Source organism: Hakea prostrata, chromosome 6 (genome assembly GCF_041222555.1).
Source record: "Hakea prostrata isolate BN-2017 chromosome 6, UWA_Hpros_2, whole genome shotgun sequence".
NCBI classification, from domain to species: domain Eukaryota; kingdom Viridiplantae; phylum Streptophyta; class Magnoliopsida; order Proteales; family Proteaceae; genus Hakea; species Hakea prostrata.
This window is the reverse complement of record NC_142605.1, coordinates 24,596,317-24,620,186: the sequence shown is the minus strand read 5'-3', so window position 1 is coordinate 24,620,186 and position 23,870 is coordinate 24,596,317. Positions and strand designations below refer to the sequence as shown.

General features: G+C 37.8%; 2 protein-coding genes, 1 long non-coding RNA gene and 1 pseudogene across 6 annotated transcripts; 3 read left to right on the top strand and 1 right to left on the bottom strand.

Annotated features, from left to right (window-relative positions):
• Window positions 1–955: 955 nt before the first annotated feature.
• DWF1 (cell elongation protein / DWARF1 / DIMINUTO (DIM)) lies at window positions 956–6,656 on the top strand. Its single transcript, XM_089158654.1, has 4 exons — window positions 956–1,031; window positions 1,232–1,356; window positions 3,485–4,759; window positions 5,446–6,656. Exons 3-4 carry the CDS (start codon window positions 3,512–3,514, stop codon window positions 5,887–5,889), a joined length of 1,692 nt encoding a protein of 563 aa, XP_089014780.1. The 5' UTR covers window positions 956–1,031; window positions 1,232–1,356; window positions 3,485–3,511; the 3' UTR covers window positions 5,890–6,656.
• Window positions 6,657–8,669: 2,013 nt separating this feature from the next.
• On the top strand, window positions 8,670–12,056 carry LOC149012806 (delta(24)-sterol reductase-like; annotated as a pseudogene).
• A 599-nt stretch (window positions 12,057–12,655) lies between these two features.
• On the bottom strand, window positions 12,656–15,917 carry LOC149012805 (uncharacterized). Its single transcript, XM_089159862.1, has 2 exons — window positions 15,854–15,917; window positions 12,656–14,135 (listed from the first exon to the last, which is right to left on the bottom strand). The coding sequence occupies exon 2, from the start codon at window positions 14,121–14,123 to the stop codon at window positions 12,777–12,779; it is 1,347 nt and encodes a 448-aa protein (XP_089015988.1). The 5' UTR covers window positions 14,124–14,135; window positions 15,854–15,917; the 3' UTR covers window positions 12,656–12,776.
• A 3,036-nt stretch (window positions 15,918–18,953) lies between these two features.
• Window positions 18,954–22,264, top strand: LOC149012804 (uncharacterized). Of its 4 annotated transcripts, none has more exons than XR_016174016.1 (5): window positions 18,954–19,163; window positions 19,807–20,120; window positions 20,417–20,478; window positions 20,564–20,654; window positions 21,353–22,264. It is a non-coding gene; the product is annotated as an uncharacterized LOC149012804 (long non-coding RNA). The 4 variants fall into 4 exon arrangements; XR_016174017.1 differs by having other exon boundaries at window positions 20,564–21,547; window positions 21,641–22,264; XR_016174015.1 differs by adding an exon at window positions 19,593–19,667 and having other exon boundaries at window positions 20,564–22,264.
• Window positions 22,265–23,870: the final 1,606 nt, after the last annotated feature.

Below are 23,870 nucleotides of genomic sequence, written 5' to 3'. Positions count from 1 at the left end.
AAGAGATTTCATACCAAATTAGAATGATATTACAAGACTCTCACCCAAAATCCTAAAGCTTAAAATCCTAAATCTCACAATCCTAAATCTCACAGTAACTCTATAAGAGGAAACAAGGTCCTATTAGGCTATCGATCCAAGCCCTTTGCTTCCATAATACCCTTCAAGGGTGAAGCCCTATCGTAATACTTTGTACACCTTTTGCCAACACAAATCTCTTTATTGTAGCCAAAAATAGCTATTCTAGTATAACTGCTCTTCTCATTACAGTCGTTGATGCCACGCCAATCGATCACCGAACCAATATCCAGTCCATTTCCTTGTAGATGTGTGACATGTGTCCCAATATCACATCAAAATGTTGAGATCCATTTACAAATTACATTATATTTTTTTTAAATTTAATCACAACTCTTTGATATGATATCTAAATGAACAATTTTTTTTTTTTTTTTTGGTGTTTGAGGTTCATCCGAGCTAGTTTGTACTCACCTCGATTACATCCTTAGAGGGAGCTTTATCGTCTGTACGAGTCGAACCCATGACATCTCCACTGAAAAATATGAATCTTACCACTTTACCAATCTTGCATCGATTAAATGAAAGTAATTTTATTCAGTTCATTTCTATCATTCTTGTAGATGTTTGACATTTGTCTTAACATGACATCAAATAATTAAAATCCAATTACATCAAAGAATTGTGATTAAAATTTTAAAAAAAATAATGTGATTTATAAAGAATCTCAATCTTTTCTATGTAATAATATGACACATGTAAAGAAAAAAAAATTGTAATTTATTGTCAGAAATGGGCAGAATATTAATCCTAAATTAATGGGTCTTTGAAAAAACCGCTGACATTTTTTTTCTCCAATGTAGCTTAATTTGTTTTTTTTTTTTGGTGGTAAGGGATTCAACCGAGTAGAAAACTAGAAAGTACTAGATCTTCTTTAATTATAGCATTGTATGCTTTTGTTGTTTACGATCTATATCCGACAACAAACACAACAGCAGTTGATTTGAATTTAGGTAAAAACCCTAAAACCGTTCAGCTTTGTGCTGTTTTTGGCTGTAATATACTAATATTTACGTTGATTCCCTCACGTTCTCACATTGAGATGGCACTGGATGCCAGCGAATCTCCATAGGGATCCCTCCTTGGTTTCTCCACTTAGTTTGTTTAGTTTCTTCTTTATAAAAACCTCTAAACCTCACTTGGGTTTTTTCAGGTTCTCTCTGTAGATCTCTCTTTTGCTCCCCCTCTTCTCTGTCTCTGTCTCTGTGTGTGCTTTTAGTGATGTGGGAGCTTTTACAATTTTGATCTTTGCCGTCTTCGGTCTGCATCTTCTTCGAGGTAACTCGTCATTCTTGGATTTCGATCTTTAGTTTCTCAGTCAAATTCTCATTTCAACTAATTTTCCTGTGTCTGACCAGAGAAAAATGTCATCTTGATGTGCAACGTCGTTTTTTTTACTTTCTACACTCTCCTTTTCCAGTTTGGAACTCTGAATCTGGCTTGTTACTTGAAAGTGTGATTTTGCTTGAAGTTGATCTTAATCATTTTTGGTCTGCAATGTGGGTATTTTTTTTTTTTCTTTTTAAAGTTTGGAGCTTTGAATCTTTGTTGTTCTTTGCACGGTAGCTGGTTTGTTACTTGAAAGTGTGATTTTCGTATTAATCGTTTCGGATCTGAAAGTTGTTGCCTTTTTGCTGTTTGCTGTTTGACTGTCACTTAGATTTATTATGGGATTCTGTACTAGATGCGGAAGTCAATCTGATTTCCTGATGATTTGTCATTACAAGTAGGCATCTGTTAAAAATTTTGAACTCCCATAATCATATCAAAACATTGTCTTTCGATCTGTACCTGTTGACGATCTGACTAATGTGGGTCCTGCAGCAGTTGGATCGTTGATCTTGAGGTTTGTTGTTCATGTTGAACTATTTGCTGACAAATGGGTAGGATTTATATGGTCTTCTCCTCAGACGCATAGTCTAGCATGATTTTGTTATACTGTCGTGATGGTCCTGTTTACAATGTACCATCAAGTCTTATAATTAAGCGAGCGAGTGGTCTTTTCTGATTCATTAAAGCTATTACAGTGCTGTTTGCTTTTGTTTGCTTTCTGATTTTCTGTTCTCTGATGATGGAATTCTTTTTTATGCATACTCACGTATGGTGAAACTTTTTCTCATTATAGTCTTCAGCTGTCTACTATCATTTAGTCCTTAATAATGTTTATCAGACAATCCTTTTTCTTTGTTTTCTAAGATTTAACTTTTCTGTCATCCGCGTGGTTTAGGGCTTAGGATGTATTTAGTAATGAACGTGTAACAGATTTCTTATGGCCCCCAAATTTTCACGGTAGATGGATTAACTAGTTCAGCTCATTGGAAGCAGAAAAGCGTTACTCTGAAATTTTTTTAGGGTGATGTTATTGCAAAACTGTTATCTCAGTCTCAGAAAGTCCATTTGGCATGAGGGGCTTAAGAAAAGGCTGAATAGACATTATGCTGATTCTGAATCGAGAACATATTGCAATAGCTCCTGTGGTGGCTGCATCCTTTTACTTGCTGACTATTATGGTTTGAAGTTTATTTCAACATTTTTCCATTAAGGTGCTCTGTTTTTATAGTCTGAGATTCTTGTCCATTAATTGTTTGGTTCTGATTCATCTGCTATTGAATAGGTACTGATGGAATATTGAAGCAGTTTGCCTGTCTTTATTTTTTGTTTTCTGTTTTATTTTTTGTTTTCTGTGTCTTTGAGCAATCCTTGCAATGTCTGTCACACCGTGTAAGAACAAGAAGGTTTTAAGTCCTTACTTTTGTCAAGTGTATGTGTGGTCTTCTGGCTGTATTCTTCTGCTGAAAGCATTAAGACATTTAATTGGTCATCACTAGGTTACCAAGATACCAAATATTCATTGCTTTTGTCCTTTGGTATGTACTAATGTAGTAAGATCTTTCTGGTGGTTCCTTTCTTATCTTTTGTCATGTCATACTTGAACATAGAGTGGAACTTCCATTTTTTTTGCATCATAAATATGCTCCTAAAGTGGAGGTTTCCAACTTTATGAGTCATTAGGTTTGTCCCTTGGAGATTTCATTTTGGGAGGTACAGGATGTTCATTAGGAATCTCCAATGCCAAAATTGATGTAGCCAGATCGTGATTACATATTATCCATGTGTTGCGTCAGAATGAGATACAAGGTCTTGTTGTTGTTTCTGTGTTTCATGTATGTGATGCCATAAGTTAAAGCATTCCTAATGGTATTGTATAGTACATCAGTATGATACCATAGGCAGGCGGGTCCTTTATTTTACCCCTCTCTTTCCTGTTATCCTTTTGCATTTTCTGTTTGGTATTGTAAATACCTATTTTCAAAATTCACATAGTGAGCATCATGCAAATTTTAAGTTCGAATCCCTGAATTCATGATAGGGTACTAGTTGACAATCTGTGTTTTGGTCAATGCAGCAAACATCATATTTGCCTTCTTCAATCATGTCAGATCTTGAGGCTCCTCTGCGTCCCAAGAGGAAGAAAATCTGGGTTGATTACTTTGTCCAGTTCCGCTGGATTATTGTTGTCTTTGTTGTACTCCCTATCTCCTTCACCATTTACTTCCTCACCTATCTTGGGGACGTCAGATCTAACTGGAAGTCTTACAAGCAGCGTCAAAAGGAACATGATGAGAATGTCAACAAAGTTATCAAACGCCTCAAGCAGAGAAACCCATCAAAGGATGGTCTTGTCTGCACTGCACGCAAACCATGGATTGCTGTTGGGATGCGGAATGTCGACTACAAGCGAGCCCGACATTTTGAGGTTGATCTCTCGGCCTTCCGTAACATTCTGGATATTGACAGAGACAGAATGATTGCAAGGGTTGAGCCCCTTGTCAACATGGGCCAAATAAGTAGAGCCACAGTCCCAATGAACCTTTCCCTTGCTGTGGTTGCTGAGCTTGATGATCTCACTGTTGGTGGTCTCATCAATGGTTATGGGATTGAAGGGAGCTCCCACATTTATGGTTTGTTCTCTGATACTGTGGTTGCATATGAGATTGTACTTGCAGATGGGAGATTGGTGAGGGCAACCAAAGACAATGAGTACTCTGACCTGTTCTATGCAATCCCCTGGTCTCAGGGAACCCTTGGGCTTCTTGTTGCTGCTGAAATAAAGCTCATTCCTGTGAAAGAGTACATGAAGCTGACCTACAAACCTATGATAGGTAATCTCAAGGAACTTGCCCAAGCTTATCTGGACTCCTTTGCACCTCGAGATGGAGATCAGGATAACCCTGAAAAAGTTCCAGACTTTGTTGAAGGCATGATCTATAACCCCACAGAGGGTGTTTTCATGACAGGGAGATATGCTTCGAAGGAGGAGGCAAAGAAGAAGGGAAATGTGATCAACGAAGTGGGATGGTGGTTCAAGCCCTGGTTTTATCAACATGCCCAGAAAGCACTCAAGAAAGGAGAATTTGTTGAGTACATTCCTACCAGGCAGTACTATCACCGGCACACAAGATGTCTGTATTGGGAGGGCAAGCTGATCCTACCATTTGCTGATCAATGGTGGTTTAGGTGGACCCTGGGTTGGCTGATGCCTCCCAAGGTTTCCTTGTTAAAAGCTACTCAAGGTGAAGCAATCAGAAACTATTACCATGATATGCATGTGATTCAGGACATGCTTGTTCCACTGTACAAGGTTGGGGATGCACTAGAATGGGTCCACCGGGAGATGGAGGTACCTCTCTCTCTCTCTCTCTCTCTCTCTCTCTCTCTCTCTCTCTCTCTCTCTTCTGTGTCTCCACCCCCTCTCCTTGGAAATTTGCTTCTCCCGCTTTTTTTGTTTTGGGAAATGTGTCTTAATGGTTGTTATATACTTGAATTTGATGTAAGTATGAAATTATTTTTGACTTGATACTGTAGTACAACTGTACGTGAGATTTATCCCAAACCTGCATTGCTCTCTTTAACATGATTATTTCTGGAAAATTGCTTTTTCATGCTTCTTTTTCTTTTTGCAATATGTGGCCGAATGGTAGGTATGCTGCTTGATTTTGATGAAAGTATGAAGTCATTGCTTGGCTTAATATGTGGTACAGGTGTTCAATCTTGTGTTACAGATGATTTCACTTCCCTGATTTTACAAAATTTGTTTTTCCCTTTTGAGAATTGGTTGAACTTGGAATCTTACTATCTCTGGTAATTCTTAATTACCCCATCCAGTGTATAAATTTTGGGTATTGATGTTTTGATGTTTATATATTTGCCGTATTTGACGAGGTTGGATTTTAAAGGTTATAGTTATGATCTTGCAAATACACTCATTTTGTGCACCTACTGAAGTTATGTATATTGCTCAAGGCACTGATTATGTGGTTTGTTATCTCTTTCCTCCAGTTAGTAAAACTTTATTTCCTTGACCAGGTTTACCCCATTTGGGTCTGCCCACACAGACTGTTTAAAACCCCTATTAAAACTATGATTTATCCTGAACCTGGGTTTGAGCTTCAGCACAGACAGGGAGACACAGAGTATGCTCAGATGTACACAGATGTTGGAGTCTACTATGCTCCAGGGCCTGTCTTGAGAGGTGAGGAATTTGATGGATCTGAGGCTGTCCGTAGGATGGAGAGCTGGTTGATTGAGAACCATGGGTTCCAGCCACAATATGCGGTCTCTGAGCTGAATGAAAAGAATTTCTGGAGGATGTTTGACGCTTCACTTTATGAGGAATGCAGGAAGAAGTATGGAGCTGTTGGGACATTCATGAGTGTTTACTATAAGTGTAAGAAGGGTAGAAAGACTGAGAAGGAAGTGCAGGAAGCTGAGCGAGCACACCTTGAGACTGCTTATGCTGAGGCTGATTAGCTATTGTGTTTGATTTCTGGAATTGAAAAATCTGGCTGGGGTTCAAATTGCCAGCCCTGTTGCGAATTTCCAGTTCTCTTCATTACCCCAGTTTGCTGTATGTTGGTTAAACCCCCCCCCCCCCTTCTTTTTCTCTCCGACTTGGCAACCAAATTGTTCTTGAGTGATGTAGTTTAATTTAATTCAAGGCTTTTTTGGACAATCATGCATATGAGTGACTGTTTGTCTTTTCTATCATGCATCTGCTTGACTGTTGTCTAACCTTGTTGTTCAAGTCCTCTATTTTGAGTATGTAGGTACAGCAAAAACTTTGGGCAATTCTGATCTGAGATATGTCCATGAAGGGCATAGCAATGTTAACCTAAGCACTGGACTGGCAACGGTTATGGTTGTTGCCTTGGCTTAACCCAGCCAGTTGGCTAGCGTAGGTTAGGAAAGAACTGCCCAGGTTAATGTACTGATTCGTGCCTTGGCTCGGACCTCGCGCAGCGTAGCCGGGTCTATTTCATGGCATTCATGGCACAACTTCTTTATTGGTGAGTTGGTTATTGAGAACCACACATTACATGTACTTAGCAATGTTCTGTTTAGTATTCATCAAAATGCAAAAAATGAGTTCTCACGCATTCATATAACTTTTCATCTGCTCCATCACCACACGCACACATTCATGAAATAACTCACTACACCAAAACACACGCGCACACACACAAGTTCTCTAGCGCATCCCTACACCAAATCGTGGGCTGGGTAAGAGTAGATTGAGGCCGGCACAAATAATACTCACCATTAGAGGCAAGCTCCTCCTGACTTGGGAAAACACTTCTTCTTCACGTTTGGGTGCCAAGCATTCAGTGACTCGCTTGTCAGAGATTGCAAACACTACAAACACAGAAACTGCCATGCCGGCGTGGAGCATATCTGTTTTCCGAGACTTGTACCTCGGACCGTATATGTTTTTTTGTTGGGGGTTGAATAATCTCAGCCCTTTACGGGTGACAACTCCATGGTAGACTTTCTTGGCCTCAACATCATAATAAGTATCTACCAGTTGGGCAAAGACGCAGGTGGCAACACAGAGACACATCAGAATGATCATCATAGTTTCCTCCACCCTATTGCATTTACGAGTGTCTACTGCTACCAATGTGATGAGCATATCAAAGATCAGCAAGGTTCTTGCAGGGAGGAAGTTCACGAGCGCAGAAGCTTTTGATGGTCTTTCAACGGATTTTTGTTTATCATGCTGGTTCTGTTGAGCTTCTTCTCCTCCATCTCCAAGGAGCATCTTTTCGAATGTAGTACCCTTGTGCTCTTCTTTGATTTCAACCATAGCCTGTTCATAATGTTCCTGTTTCTTTTTCTTTGGATCACCATCACAAAGCATTTTAGCTAAGTCATCAAATGTAGGATTTGTAAAGGACCCAGTACGCGTACCTGATTTGTAAAATGATTTTGCATAATGATCAGGAGGTAGTCCCTGAAGAGTGCAAGTGATGAGATAATTATCTCCAATAGTTTCTCTCATCATCTCAAGCTTATTGGCAAGAATTTTCACTCGTTCAACATATTCTTCAACATCAGAATGGTAATCCAGTTTGATGTTCTGAAGTTGACTCCTGAGTTCCTGGCTCTGTTCCTCTGCTCCTGACTTGAACAAACGATATAAAGAATCCCATAATTCTTTTGATGAGTTCAGACCAGATACCTGTACAGCTACACGTTCAGTAATGGTGGTAATAAGCCAGCAGTGCAGTAACTGGTCTATGCATTTCCATTCTGCATAGGCTGGATTGGGCTCACTCTTGGTGGTGGACTTGCCATCTTCTTCCACTGTGCTTCCCAGGGTTGGTGGTGGTGGAGGATAGCTTCCATCAACGAACTTCATCAAGTCCTGTGACTTCAATATTGGTATTATTTGGTAACACCATTTAGGAAAATTCTTCTTGCGTAACTTACGTGTTGCTGCTAGTAGGGTCATCATTTGAAAATCTGGCATTTTCTTTGTTGTTGTTGAGGACATGGTAGATTCAATCTGTAATGGGGGAAGAGAATACCCTCAAGTGAAAAAAGGAATTTTAGTGAATTTTACTTCTAAACAATCAAAATCCAAACGTTTGATCCATTCATGAGTCACATGACAGGCTACAACAGTAGCCTCACCAATATTAATAAAGTTTCTTTGGTTGGAATGGAGAATTTCATTAAGAGAAAGATCTCTCCCTGAAATTTTTATTTATTTATTTATTTTTTTTCATTTTTGGGGTAAGAAAAGATAAATTCATTGAGAATTCGAGTTGGTTCAGACACTAATATCAGCATTACATAAATTCAAAAGCCAAGCATTCATATTCGGTGAAACATTCAGCAGCTCAACTGAAAGGGCAATTAAGCCAAGCATTCATATTCCCAAGAATCAAAAGTTCGCGTCATTTGGTAACACAGGATCATGTGAAGTGAGAATTACATCTTTTATAGAAAGACAGAAATTCATGAAGACACAATAATTATTTAAATGTGATGACTCTATCTAGTTGCAAACTCTGCTCAACTCACACGAACCCCATTAAAAAGCTTGAAAAACAACTCATAAAAAAATCAAATTAAATGTACGACTATTATCAACCATTATCAAATATACTAGCTTCAGCTGTATAGATAGTTCTTTCACACAAAAAAAAAAAAATCCCATACTCTTACCATATGAAACATCATAGCAATTCTAGAAACTAAAACTCCATATTATGGAAATTTCCAGCTAAATGAACAATGAAACGAAGATGAATTCATCAAAGAAAACTGCAATGCAGATGAAAAATCATATCAGTTTGAAACTGTGCAAACCTAAGGTGGGAAAACTTCAGAACTCTCAGATTCACTGTAGGCTTACACTTTTGAGTATGGCTTCTTTCTTCCAAATGAGCAAACGGGAATGTGGGAGGATAGGCATATTTAAACCATTGAGGAAAATTTTCCAAAAACCATGATTTTTAAAATCCATACTGTTCTACAAGTTCACATGATTTTCGTTTTATTCTTACTTTTCTGTCCTAGCTTGTTGCTAGTCTCATTCTACTTTTGGGTTGCAAAGATCGATCTTAATTAACAGAGATGTTTGCTTCTTCCATAGTTTACACTTTCTATACTTTTGTTTCATAGAAGTAGATGTTATTTAACTTAAGTTTAAACACTAAAAGCTATGTCCTTTGGTTATCTTTAGCATTAAAAGCTATGTAATTGCAAGAAGAGTGAAGCATCAAGTGCTTTGCTTAAAGTAATTAATCCAAACCTGATCATCATTATCAAAATATTTCAAAACAATAACTCGGTAATGTTGTTCCAGTCCTCATTTTTGGAAGATAATTTCTCTGGAAACAGTACAATCCTATATAGAACTTCATAAATATTATACTCTTTTTTTTTTTTTTTTTTCCCATTAAATTTGTATAAAAAAAAAAAGTGTTGTGCTTTGAGTGTTTTGCCAACTGCATGTTTTAAGAAATGCTTTTGGTTTGATTAATTTTACTTTTTCTTCTTGATGCCAATTGCCATTATGCATGTTTTCTTTACTTAGTCGAAACTGGGGGTGTAAATAAAGCTTTTGTTGGCTCGAACTAGCATAAACCGGCATTGATACTGGCTTGACTTATCAAACCAAGGGTGAGTTTGGGTTACAAAATAACTACCCTTGGCAGGGTCGGGTAGTGTTACATCTAATTCGGATGAGTCCAAGAATCTGAGTGAACCGTTTAGTACGAATGATTTTAATATTGGTCCAATCAAGATGGTAAGAATGAACCGCTGGATTCATTTTGGAAAGCTACATTGAAGATACCAACTTTATGTAAGCACCACATAGGCATTGCCACTTTACGGAAGAGAAGCTCATGTGACGATGCCTGAGATGTTACTTTTCGAGGAAGAATTGGAAACGTCAGAGCATTAAATGCATCATTTAATGCGCAACCCTCAGGTCTCAAGAACTTAACGTCAGTTGCCAAGACACCAATTAGCTAGCATTAATTGCATGTCAAATCAATGGATAACATGTGAATGAATATTTTGGATAATATCTAAAGCTAGAAATATTATACTTGTAGCTTCTTGAAGAAGATTCAGGCCTTGGCTTCTCCAGCAAGCTTAAGCCAAGCATTACTTTCAATCTAGACTCTTCAACAAGCATATGCGGAGCAAGGGAATCTTCCCCACAAGGACATCTTGGATTCTCGGTATAAAGGCAACAAATGAAAGATAGAAGGGAGGATCAACTTAGAAAAACAACAGCGTTTATTTTCCTACAATAACTCTTAGCATTGAATGCTCTTTGAGTTCTAAACCCTCACTACGAGGTTTTGTGTTATACTGTTATCCTAAATCTAACACAATCATCTTAGGTGGCTTCCTATCCACAAAGGCGACCCACTCTCACAGTTCATTTCTTGCGCAGTCATCTGGTTTAAGATCATTGCAATCCATCTTTGAACCAACTCAAGACTAGTGCAGATTCAGGAGCAACAGTAGATTTTGGGTTTAATCCTTGGGCTTCTTGTTGCTGCTGAAATAAAGCTCATTCCTGTGAAACAGTACATGAAGCTGACCTACAAACCTATGATAGGTAATCTCAAGGAACTTGCCCAAGCTTATCTGGACTCTTTGCACCTTGAGATGGAGATCAGGATAACCCTGAAAAATTTTCAAACTTCGTTGAAGGCATGATCTATTCCCCCACAGAGGGTGTCTTCATGACAGGGAGATATGCTTCAAAGGAGGAGGCAAAGAAGAAGGGGAATGTGATCAACAAAGTGGAATGGTAGTTCAAGCCCTGCAGGTTCTATCAACATGCCCAGACACCACTCAAGAAAGGAGAATTTGTTGAGTACATTCGTATCAGGGAATACTATCACCGGCACACAAGATGTCTGTATTTGGAGGGCAAGCTGATCCTACCATTTGCTGATCAATGGTGGTTTAGGTGGACCCTGGGTTGAATGCCTCCGAAGGTTTCATTGTTAAAGGCTACTCAAGGTGGGTCCACCGGCAGATGGAGGTACCTCTCTCTCTCTCTTCTGTGTCTCCCCCGCGCGCCCACCAAGTTATAGCTCATAACCAGATTATCTTTGGAAATTTGCTTCTCACACTTTTCTCGTTTTTGGGAAATGTGACTTAATGGTTGTTATATACTTGAATTTGATGGAAGTATGATATTATTGCTTTTGACTTGACACAGTAGTACAACTGTACATGAGATTTATCCCAAACATGCATTGCTCTCTTTAACACGATTATTTCTGGAAAATTGCTTTTTCATGCTTCTTTTCCTTTTTGTAATATGTGGCCGAATGGTAGGTATGCTACTTGATTTTGAAGAAGTATGAAGTTATTGCTTGGCTTAATATATGGTACAGGCGTTCAATCTTGTGTTACAGATGACTTCACTCCCCTGATTTTACAAATTTTGTTTTTCCCGTTTGAGAATTGGTTGAACTCGGAATCTTACTATCTCTGGTAATTCTTACCCTATCCAGTGTATAAATTTTGGGTATGATGTTTTGATGTTTATATACTTGGCCGTATTTTATGAGATTGGATTTTAAAGGTTATAGTTATGATCTTGCAAATACACTCATTTTGCGCACCTACTGAAGTTATGTACAGTGCTCAAGGCACCGATCATGTAGTTTGTTATCTCTTTCCTCCAGTTAGTAAAAGTTTATTTCCTTGACCAGGTTTACCCCATCTGGGTCTGCCCACACATACTGTTTAAAACCCCTATTAAAACTATGATTTATCCTGAACCTGGGTTTGAGCTTCAGCACAGACAGAGAGACACAGAGTATGCTCAGATGTTGGAGTCTACTATGCTCCAGGGCCTGTCTTGAGACTTGAGAGGTGAGGAATTTGATGGAGCTGAGGGTGTCCGTAGGATGGAGAGCTGGTTGATTGAGAACCATGGGTTCCAGCCACAATATGCGGTCTCTGAGCTGAATGAAAAGAATCTCTGGAGGATGGTTGATGCTTCACACTATGAGGAATGCAGGAAGAAGTATGGAGCTGTTGGGACATTCATGAGTGTTTACTACAAGTGTATGAAAGGTAGAACGACTGAGAAGGAAGTGCAGGAAGCTGAGCGAGCACACCTTGAAACTGCTTATGCTGAGGCTGATTAGCTATTGTGTTTGATTTCTGGAATCCCTATTGCAAATTTCCAGTTCTCTTCATTACCCCAGTTTGCTGTATGTTGGTTCAAACCCCCCCCCCCCCCTCCCTTCTTTTTCTCTCCCCTGACTTTGCAACCTAAATGTTCTCGAGTGAAGTAGTTTAATTTAATTCAAGCTTTTCTTTGACAATCATGCATCTGCTTGACTGTTTGTCTAACCTTGTTGTTCAAGACGTCTATTTTGAGTATGTAGGCACAGCTAAAACTGTGGGCAATTCTGATCTGAGATATGTCCATGAATGGCATCGCAATGTTAACCTAAGCACTGCACTGGCAACGGTTATGGTTGTTGCCTTCGCTTAACCCAGCCAAGTTGGCTGTTGGCTAGCGTAGGTTAGGAAAGAACTGCCCAGGCTACTGTACTGATTCGTGCCTGCTTGGGTCGGACCTGGCGCAGCATAGCCTGGTCTATTTCATGGCACTACTTCTTTACTGGTGAGTTGGTTATTGAGAACCACACGTTACATGTACTTAGCAATATTTCGTTAGTATTCATCAAAATGCGAAAAATAAGTTCTCAAACATTCATGTAACTTTTCATCTGCTCTATCACCACACGCACAAATTCAAGAAACAACTCACTACACCAAAACACACACACACAAGTTCTCTAGTCAGCCACAACTCACTTACACCAAAACACACACACACACACACAAAAGTTCTCTAGTCAGCCACGCATCCCAACACCAAATCGTGGGCTGGGTAAAAGTAGATTGAGGCCGGCACAAATAATACTCACCATTAGAGGCAAGCTCCTCCTGACTTGAGAAAACACTTCTTCTTCACGTTTGGGTGCCAAACATTCAGTGACTCGCTTGTCAGAGATTGCAAACACTGCAAACACAGAAACTGCCATGCCGGCGTGGAATATATCCGTTTTCCGAAACTTGTACTTCAGATCGGGTTTGAGTCGTAGGTCGGAGTTGAATACTCTCAGCCCTTTAGGGGTGACAATTCCATGGTAGACTTTCTTGGCCTCAACATCATAATAAGTATCTACCAGTTGGGCAAAGATGCAGGAGGCAGCACAGAGACACATTAGAATGATCATCATAGTTTCCTCCACTGTATTGCATTTACGAGTGTCTACTGCTACCAATGTGATGAGCATATCAAAGATCAGCAAGGTTCTTGCAGGGAGGAAATTCACGAGCGCAGAAGCTTTTGATGGTCTTTCCACGGATTTTTGTTTATCAGGCTGGTTCTGTTGAGCTTCTTCTCCTCCTTCTACATGGAACATCTTTTCGAATGTATTATCCTTGGGCTTTTCTTTGATTTCAGGTTCATAATGTTCCTGATTCTTTTCCGTAGCCTGTTCATAATGTTCCTGTTTCTTTTTCTTTGAATCATCATCACAAAGCATTTTAGCGAAGTCATCAAATGTAGGCGGATTTGGAAAGGACCCAGTCCAAATACCTGGTTTGTAAAATGATTTTGCATAATGACCAGGAGGTAGTCCCTGAGTTGTCCAAGTGATGAGGTCACTATCTCGAACAGGTTCTCTCATCATCATCTCAAGCTTATTGGCAAGATTTTTCACTTGTTCAACATACTCTTCAATATCAGAATGGTGATCCAGTTTGATGTTCTGAAGTTGACTCCTGAGTTTTTGGATCTGCTCCTCTGCTTGTGACTTGAACAAACGATATAAAGAATCCCATAATTCTTTTGATGTGTTCAGACCAGATACCTGTGCAGCTACAGGTTTAGTAATGGTGGTAATAAGCCAGTAGTGCAGTAACTGGTCTATGCATTTCCATTCTGCATAGGCTGGATTGGGCTCACTCTTGGTGGTGGACTTGCCATCTTCTTCCCCTGTGCTTTCCAGCGTTGGTGGTGGTGGAGGATGGCTTCCATCAACGAACTTCATCAAGTCCTGTGACTTCAATATTGGTATTATTTGATAACACCATTTGGGAAAATTGGGACAATTCTTCTTGCGTAACTTACGTGTTGCTGCTAGTACGGTCATGATTTGAAAATCTGGCATTTTCTTTGTTGTTGTTGAAGACATGGTAGATTCAATCTGTAATGCATGGGGAGAGAATACCCTTAGTGGAAGAGAAAAAAAAAAAAAAAAGAATTTTAGTGAATTTTACTTCTAAACAATCAAAATCCAAACGTTTGATCCATTCATGAGTCATGACATGTTACAACAATAGCCTCACCAATGTTAATAAAGTTTCTTTGGTTGGAATGGAGAATTTCATTACGAGAGAAAGATCTCTCCCTGAATTTTTATTTTATTTTATTTTTAATTTTTGGGGAGAAAACTCGAGTTGGTAATAACATTGATAACTGCATTACATAAATTCAGAAGCCAAGCATTTGTATTCTTCCTAACCTTCAACAGCTCAGCCGAAAGGGCAACTTTGATAAAGAATCTGCTAGAAAGTTGAAGTTCCTTGAAACAAAATTAAAATACACTCCAGATAATTTTTCAGCTGTATGACGTCTAATATCATCAGATTTGAGTAGAAGTTTGGATAGGAATTCTGATTTATCTGCTGAATTACGTCATTTGAATCTGACTCTCCCACTATAACAAGATTTACAATTAAATTTGGTGGGGAAACCCACTAGACTTAAGATAGCTTAAGTCTAGGCACCCCGTTTTTCTGTTCGTTTAAAACGGACCAGTCAGAAAAGTGGTTTGAAGAATGCCTTTTGCAGAACATAAAAAATATGTTTTTACCAAAGAACAGAAATGGAAGTGATAAAATTGGTCATGATTGAAATCTTAGAACGAATTTATCAAACACCAACTCATTCTAATAGTGTTCTAGAAATATTTCATAACGGATTTATCAAACGCCTATTTTCAAGCAAAAAATGGTTTTTCGGCACAGAAGCATTAAAAATTTATTTTGCACAAGAACGGTTCTCTCAGAAGTCAAAACAGAAAAATTACCAAACGCATACTAAGAGATTATTGCATCTGACACCCAGTCAACACACTATTTTGAAGATGACCAAGAAAGCAATCCATAAGAATCGTGACATGGGGGACTTTTCTTTTCTTTTTCCTGGTTAGAAGTGAGGGGAGGGAGGAGATAAAGAAACAGGAAAATACTTACACATGTGGTTTAGGAAAAAAGTAGGGTTGGTGGTTATTATGTTTCTACTTTAAAAAAAATACAGGTTATTATGGCAACATAGAATTGAATGGCTTTAACCTTTCATAGTCTAGGTATTTTAGATATGACTTCAGGGTGTGATAAAATGTGTATACAGATTATTTGTATCATTTTTTCAATTATATTTTAGTAGATCAAGCTTCCCAAGAATCAAAAGTTAGTGTCATTTGTAACATAAGTATGTGGTCCTTATGGTGAAACACAGGATCCAGTGAAATGAGAATTACATCTTTGTAGAAAGACAGAAATTCATGAAGACACGATAATCATTTAAATGTGACTCTATCTAACTGCAAACGCTGCTCAACTCACACGAACCTCATTAACCACTCAAAAAAAATCAAATTAAATGTAGACTATTATCAATCATGATCAAATATACTATCTTCGGCTGTATAATACTTCTTTCACGTCAAATTTCAACAAAAAAAAAAAGTCATTAGCTTATCATATGAAACATCCTAGTAATTCTAAAAAATAAAACTCAATATTATGGAAATTGCCAGCATAATTAACATGTAACTATAAGATAAATGAACAATGAAGTAAAGAAGATGAACTCATGCAACACAGAAGAAAAATCATATCAGTTTGAAACTGTGCAAACCTAAGATGGGAAAACTTCACAACTCTCAGATTCACTGTAGACTCACACTTTGAGTATGGCTTCTTTCTTCCAAATGAGCAAACGGGAATGTGGGAGGATAGGTATATTTAAACCATTGAGGAAAGTTTTCCAAAAACTATGATTTTTAAAATCCATACTGTTCTACAAGTTCACATGATTTGTTGCTTTTCTCATTCTACTTTTGGGTTGCAAAGGTCTTACTTAATTAACAGAGATGTCGATCTGCATCTTCCATGATTTACTTTCTATACTTTCGTTTCATAGAAGTAGATATGATTTAACTTTAAACACTAAAAGCTACGTGCTTTGATTTATCTTTAGGATTAAAAGCTATGTAAATGCAAGAAGAGTGAAGCATCAAGTGCTCTGCTTGAAGTAATTAATCCAAACCTCATCATCATCATCAAAATATTTCAAAACAATAACTCGGTAATGTTGGTCAAGTCCTCATTTTTGGAAGATAATTTCTCTGGAAACATTACTAACTTATATAGAACTTCCTAAATATTTGTGCTCTCTGTATTTTTTTTTTTTTCCCATTAAATTTGTATTAAAAAAAAAAAAAGGTGTTGTGCTTTGAGTGTTTTGTACTTTTTCTTACTGCATGTTTAAAGAAAAGCTTTTGGTTTGATTAATTTTACTTTTTCTCCTTGATGCCAATTGCCACTGCTTTTTCTTTATTTATTCGAAACTGGGGGTGCAAGTAAAGCTTTTGTTACCTGAGACTAGCATAAACCGGCATTGAGACTGGCCTGACTTATCAAATCAATGGTGAATTTGAGTTACAAAATAACTACTCTTCCGATTTTAGGTTTAATCCTTAGGCCAAGTTGGCCTGCCCTACTTGATTATATATTGATTTAATTAAATTAGAAATATGTCGAAATTGAGTTTGAATAACTTATTAACCAAGTAATTAACCACCGCAAGGGATCAGCTCAGTTAGCGAAGATCAACACCTCACAAGAGAAGCCAGGAACTAACACTACTTGTCTGATTTTCAGCAAGGAATGGTTAAAAATAGGTCTAGGTCAAGGTAAATCTGGGTTAATGCCGATAACCTAACCTTACTTGCAAGGTTTAAAGTATTGGTCTTGAGTATTGTATCAATCATGTGATTTCAATAAACATACCATATAACTTATGTCGAATACTATATTGATTTGGCTAATACACTTTGATGCAATGCAATATGTGCCCTTTAAAGAGAGGTATCAATATGTATCATATTAGCTTTATCCAATATAGGTACATATCAACTAAGGGGTATCAACATATATCATATTATCATGGGAGCTTTATTCAATATGAATACGTATCAGATGAGGGGTATCAATATGTAACATATAAACTTTATCCAATATGAATACGTATTAGCTAGTATCATACCATATCACAATCCTGTCTGATACTTCATAATTCCATATTTTACTTCCTTACTCTTCTTCTTGATGGTTCTAAGCTTCCCAACATAAAAGATTTTGACTCTGGTTTCCAAGTTGAACCGAACTAAAAATAGAAGAAGTCGAAACCAACATTGAAATCCGATACGATTCAAATAATACGAAACCCGATCAATCGGGTTCGGGTCTCCAACCCAGGATGAACCACGTTCAGGACCGGTTTGACCAGGTCTCAACAGTTACGCATGGAGAACGGTTGCAAGATATGAATGTGATCCCGAATATTGCAGAATACGTTATCAAGTCACTATAGGTAACTTCCATCAAGGCAGAGTGAGGATCGTGCCAAGATTGATAACTACCCACAACTCCGAATAAAGAGGGTAAAACCCTACAATTAGATGGCCACCAATGAAGATCACGAACACATCCAACGATCGAGAATCAAAGGTAAAACCTATATAAACTAGTAGCCTACGCACAGATGAGGTATCTAAATTGTTTCCTTTACTATTATGTTCAATTTCTACTCTACAACTAGCCAGAGCTTTGTAATCAGTTCCTTGACTGACTTAGCCTTCGGGGGTGGCCTCCCGACCCACGGTTGGGCCACTCTTAACGTTGTTTTACAGGTTAATCTTCTGAGATCTCAAGGCTAAGTAGATTTTGGATGCATCAAAATCAAATCACTATCCAAACTAAACTAGAACCAAACCGATCCACTACAAGAAAAAGTGGCAATTGCCACGGAAAAAACTAACCGTGGCAAAAGGCCATCTATTGCCACAGCAATAGAACGACCGTAATATTTAAGGGATTATAGGCCACGAAAACAAATTTCCGTGGCAAAAGCTCATTATATACCACCCATTTAAAATCCCCGTAATATTTAAGGGTTATATGCCACGGAAACAAATTTCCGTGGCAAACGTTCATTCTACATCAGAATTGTTCATATCAATTATACTATTTGCCACGGTTCAACAACGTGAAATATACGACGGTGAAACCCTACCGTAATAATAGATCAATTAAATACTACGGTATTAACCGTAGCAAATAGACAATTTCAAAATCCTGCTGGCCGGTAGAATACCTAAACCATTTGCCACGGTAATTTAATGTCGTGGTAAATAGATTCAGTAAATCGACATTTCCTTCATAAAAGTAAAGACATTTCTAAAGTGCTTTGATAATACACAGACCATTTGCCTCGGTAATTTAGTACCGTGGCAAAATAGATTAACTAAATCGATCCGTTTAGTAGAATAGATTCAGGACTAAATGCGCTTAGTTTTTTCGCCACGGTAGTAAGTTACCGTGGCAAATAAGTTTAAATTTCACAAATAAGCATTTAGCATTTATATTAATGGAAGCCACGGTAGGTACTTCCCATAGCAATAGTTTGAAGCATGTATGCACTAACCTAACTCTTCTGTTTATTAGAGTATATGCCACGGTAAGTAATAACCGTGGCGTGGCAAAATAAGATATATACTGCGGGTACAGAAGACCATAGCAATAAATACGGTAAATGCTACGGTAATTACCGTAGCAAATAGATTGGGTAAATGGTAATCTCATAGATTATACACTACGGTATATTTTTACCGTGGCAAATAGATATACTGTAAGTATTTTTCGCGCCTTCCACTTAGTCTTGCGCGAAAGCTGATAAGACCTTCAATCTCTGAGAAGTGCGCGAAGCTGAGTATAACTGATTGCAGATCTGAGAAGCTTGTCGTCTTCCATCGGTGATTGCGTCGGTGATCTGAGAAGAAAACCAAGCTAGGTTTGCGTTTTTAATCCGAGGATTCACATCGTTTTTCTCTCCTTCAGTTCGTCTGCTGCAATTTTGCAAAACCCCAAAGAGAAGAAATCACTAGGTAAGAAAGCCTCTCTCTCTCTCATTCGTCATTTCTCTTATCTGATCAATTTTCTGCTCCATATTTTCTGTTGTTCTCATCTGTAACTATTTTTTGAGATCATCAAGGTATGCGTCAAGTGCAGAAATCTTCTAGAAATGCTTTTCGTTTTCAGTTTGCTTGCAACTGAAATTATGCGTCTAAGTGCAGAAATATTTATAATTATTTATGATCGATCTGAAACTCAACTCAATCTGAACTTAGTGCTCGATCTATTCATGAAGTCACACTGGCATATGGGTGTTGGGATTCTGGTTGACGTTTTTGGAGGCTAATTTAGATTGTTGTCTTTTATTTGTTGAACTAGGTTATTGATTAGAAACTGCAGTGATACTTGCACCAGTAACTTAACTTGAACCTCAAATGTGATATATTTCTTTGGCCGTGCAGGAGTATATCTACTCTGTTACAGAGATCGACTAAGCTAGCTGTAGGCACTTCAAGAGGAAAACCCCTTCTGTTAATGTCGGTCAATATGCTCCTCTGTCTTTAATATATCTGACTAGCTTGTTGCTTTATTCTTTTGTCAACAGAAACTAATCTAAAGAACTTGGAGTCTCATTTTCCCTCCCAGAGAATTTGATTTTGTTTTTCTAATTTGCAGTTTGTGGCTTCTCTGCTGCTGTCTTTTTCTAATATTGCTTCAGTGCTCTTGAATCTGTAATTGGGAGGTTTTCTCTTGTGTGAGGCATGAAACTGTTTCTCCTACTGCTTGGTGCCATTTAGAGCTGAGAATGCAACTAATAAATTGAATTATCAAGCTGAGGTTTTTGGAAGATGTGGTTTCAAGTTTCAACCCCATTAGTGTCAAAATCCCCTGCTGCATTCTATTTCCTTATCCTTGAAGGTCTTGGTGTTGGAGACAAGAAATTGAGATATAAGAAGTCATCAAAAGCAACCGCTAAGAAGAACGAAGAGGTCAGTTTGTCTCTATCATCCAGCCTTCAAAGCCTTCCCTTGTCGTTTGTTTGTTTGTTTGTTTTTATTGCTTAAATGAGTAAGCATGAGAGGCTGGGACTGTATTAGTTTGATGATTTGAATCATAGGTTACATCAAGGAAAGATCAACAAAAGTACTGGATATCTAAAGATGAACTTTACAGATTAATTGCTGTCAATGACCTCGTGAAGGCATTCCAGTCAGTCCATGTTGGTCATAGACTAGGAGATGAACTTCCTACCCTGATTGATAAGAGCAAGAGTCACCTCATGCAGGTTGTTGCCAAAGATGAGTGACAATGAGTTCTCTCCTCCATCTTCGAGTTCAGGGTCTACAGGTAAGAGATTAAACATCTTTAGCAAATTTATGTTTGTTTAACTAATAGTTAATATGTGTATCTCACTAGAATTGAATATTTTCAGGTGGCAAGAAATTTGGAAGAGGGCCGGCTCGAGGGAAGGCGATTGAAGAACTCCGTATATTGATTATTGCAAGGCTTTGTTAGATTCAAAGGTATGCTTCTCTGTTATATTGATTTCAATTCTGGGTTTGAATAGTGTTATAGCATGTTCTGTTTTTATTTCCAATTTTCATCAATCAATTAGAGATTCTGACTATTGGTTGTAGTGTTGCCCTATTGACATGGTCCAGTAACTATCCAAATTGGAGACCTCTTTCTTGTACTCTCTGTTCAGTACACCTGAGAGATCTATGGAATCGAATATGTTTCTCATTCTGTTGCCATTCAGAGGCTTGTACTTTGTTTAACTGCCTGCCTTCCTACCAACTTGTTTAAGGTGACAAGTTATTCAACATGAAAATGTTAGGTTAGAAATTTCCAAATTTCATTATAGAAATTTTAGCCAGATTAGCTGGAACCCTTTGGATTCAGGAAGCAAATCTTTCTTTTGTACTGAAGTGACTATCATCTTGTATGAAGGAGGGGGGATTCCTCAGTAAAAAGTCTTTTGTTGGTAGGAGTGGTTGGTTTTGGTTTGGTTCAGTATGTGGTTTCATGTCATCACCTGCATTAGATGTTTGGCCTTGATCCTGTGAATTTTCGAAGCCAATTAGCTGTCTTGAATTAAGCAGAGTTATCATTTCCTTTCTTTATTGTGGTCACAAGTGGGCTGACTCATGTGTTCACTGGGTTATGGAATCCATCCTTACTTCTCATTCAATGATGAATCTTCAACATCCGGAATTTCAAGAGCAACCACGTGATTTTTGAAGGAGGCAGCAGCATTTTCTCTTTCATCTAATTGTCCAAGTTTGTCGAAGACGATGACCATCAAGTAGAAGGCTTCGGCCGCCAATTCATGATACTGTGGTTCCATCAGCATAGTCAGCTCAACAATGACCATAGTCAGAATACAAAGAGGTTTAACATATAGACAGCAACACAGGTAATGAACGAGGGAAGTTCTTCTTCACTCTAATATACTTGTAAGTAACCAATTCAGGTTCTTCTTACCTTTGTATATATCTCTTCTCAACAGCAGATCTAGAGAGAGATCCCAAAGTTATTTTTCACCTCAGCCTTGTAAATGCTGAGCAGAGGAGGGTCAATACTGCTGTTCTCTATGCAATGCAGTTTCGGGATTTGGAAGCTAATTCTAACATCAAAGGATGGATCTTATTGGCTCGACTATTCTCTGTTCAAAAGAGATACACGGATGCTGAAGCGGCCATAGATACTGGTTTGAATGAAACTGGAGAGTTGGATAAGGGAGATTTACTACAGACCAAAGCTAAACTGCCGAGGCACAGGGTCAGTTACAGGATGATGTTAACACATATGTACATCTGCTTGCTGTTCTTGAAGTTCGTGAAGATTACAGAATTGGGTAGGCTGTGTAGCTCAACTGCTCAAGTATAACGCTGATTCTCTCAGGGTGCTTTATGTTTTGTAGCTCCAAATTTTTCTTGTTTCATGTTATCACAATGTGCTTTTTAGAGTTTAAACCTTGCTCTCGGAAGTTACTGTTAGTCTTGGATTCACTATATTGCCACAGATCCTTTTAGTTTTTTATGGTGCCACTGGTTTGAATATTCTGCACAGCCCAGAGGATTCAATGATGTAATATTCTTTATACAAAATAACATTAATTCTCATCATTCCTTTTACATCCTGATATTTGGTTACTATAAGTTTGTTCAAATCAAAATGATAATTTATTCATCTTACTAGGTATAGAGTAGGGAGAGAGGGGATGTGAAAATGAGAATACTATATTAATAAAAAGAAAAATAAAATAAAAATAAAAATAAAAAAAAGGGAGAGAGAGAGAGGTATTTGCGACGGTAGTAAATTTCCGTAGCAAAAAAGACAACCCACTATTTGATATTTGAGATTCGGAAGCGTATAGTGAGCTAGTTGCCACGGTAAGTAAATACCGTCGCATATACTTGAGTATTTGCCACAGTAACTAATTACCGTGGCAAATACTAACAGAACCGACCCCCACCAATTTCTGTCGTAAATGCTTACGACGGCTTTCCAACCGACGAAAACCCAACGGAAAGTTGCCGTCGGGTATATGCATTTGCTACGGTATCTAGTCTTTTGCCACGGTAATTTTCCGTGGCAAAAGCCCTTTTTTGTTGTAGTGCGATCCACCATGTCAAACCGATACCTGTCCAATACCCATTAAAAATCATTTTTTTCTTTTTTTCTTTTTTTCCCATTGTATTTGGACGTTCTCAACCTTATGTGGTCATGTTTCTATATTATAAATTCTCTAATCTTGTAATGAACGTCTCTAGGAAGCATTTCTCTGATAATGATTTGACATGGAATCAATGGATAGAAACCTCAACCGAATCTAAACCATTACAAAGTAATATAAATCAAAACCAAACCAAAATCGATAATTTCCTAATGCATTGATTTTGGTTTTCTTAGACACATCAAGTGGGAAAATCAAGCTAAAATTAGACTGGTACTACTCATTGACACTGCTTTAATCAAACCGAATAACCTAAACCAGGTCGATTGACACCCTTACTAGAACTAATAATAAAAATTTTGGTATAATTATTGATATTTTTTTATACTATAGTTCAATTACTAATTGAACTTTACTTTTTATAAATTTACTATTGCCCCCTTACTTCTAATGGTGTTAAAATTGGACGTCCAATGCTCATTTTCCCTTTCTTGAGAATTAAAAAGTCAAAAGATGATATTACATACATTTCAGAAAAACATATCAAATACCAATTTTGTCATCATGTTATAGTCATTTTAAAAAACAAAATGACTTCGGAGTTTCCCCCTAAAATTAATGTCACGCCTTGGGTTACTCAATTTATCATTTAAATCACCTATTACTAACACCATTAGTCTCAGTTAATTTTTATTTATCTATTTTCAATATTACCCCCACATTCTAAAGGAAGAAGAAGAAAAATGAAAGAAAAACAAAAAAATATTCGTGTGAGAATAGAAATCTGAAGATGCAAGAATGGAATAAGAACAATGATTGCAAACTATAGAGAAAAGGAGTACAAGTTGAACGTGGGGTTTTCCATTTAATAGTATTCTTGTCTTTTAGAAAACTTTAACTTGCTTATATCATCACGTAACTTTGATATCCTAACAAAAGGAATGTCATTGATATATTTTTCTCTTGTAAGGGGTCTGATTGATAAATTAGATAATCCAGGGGGTGGCATTAATTTTAAGAGAAAACTTAGGGTGTGTCATTGAAAGATTTCCCTTTAAAA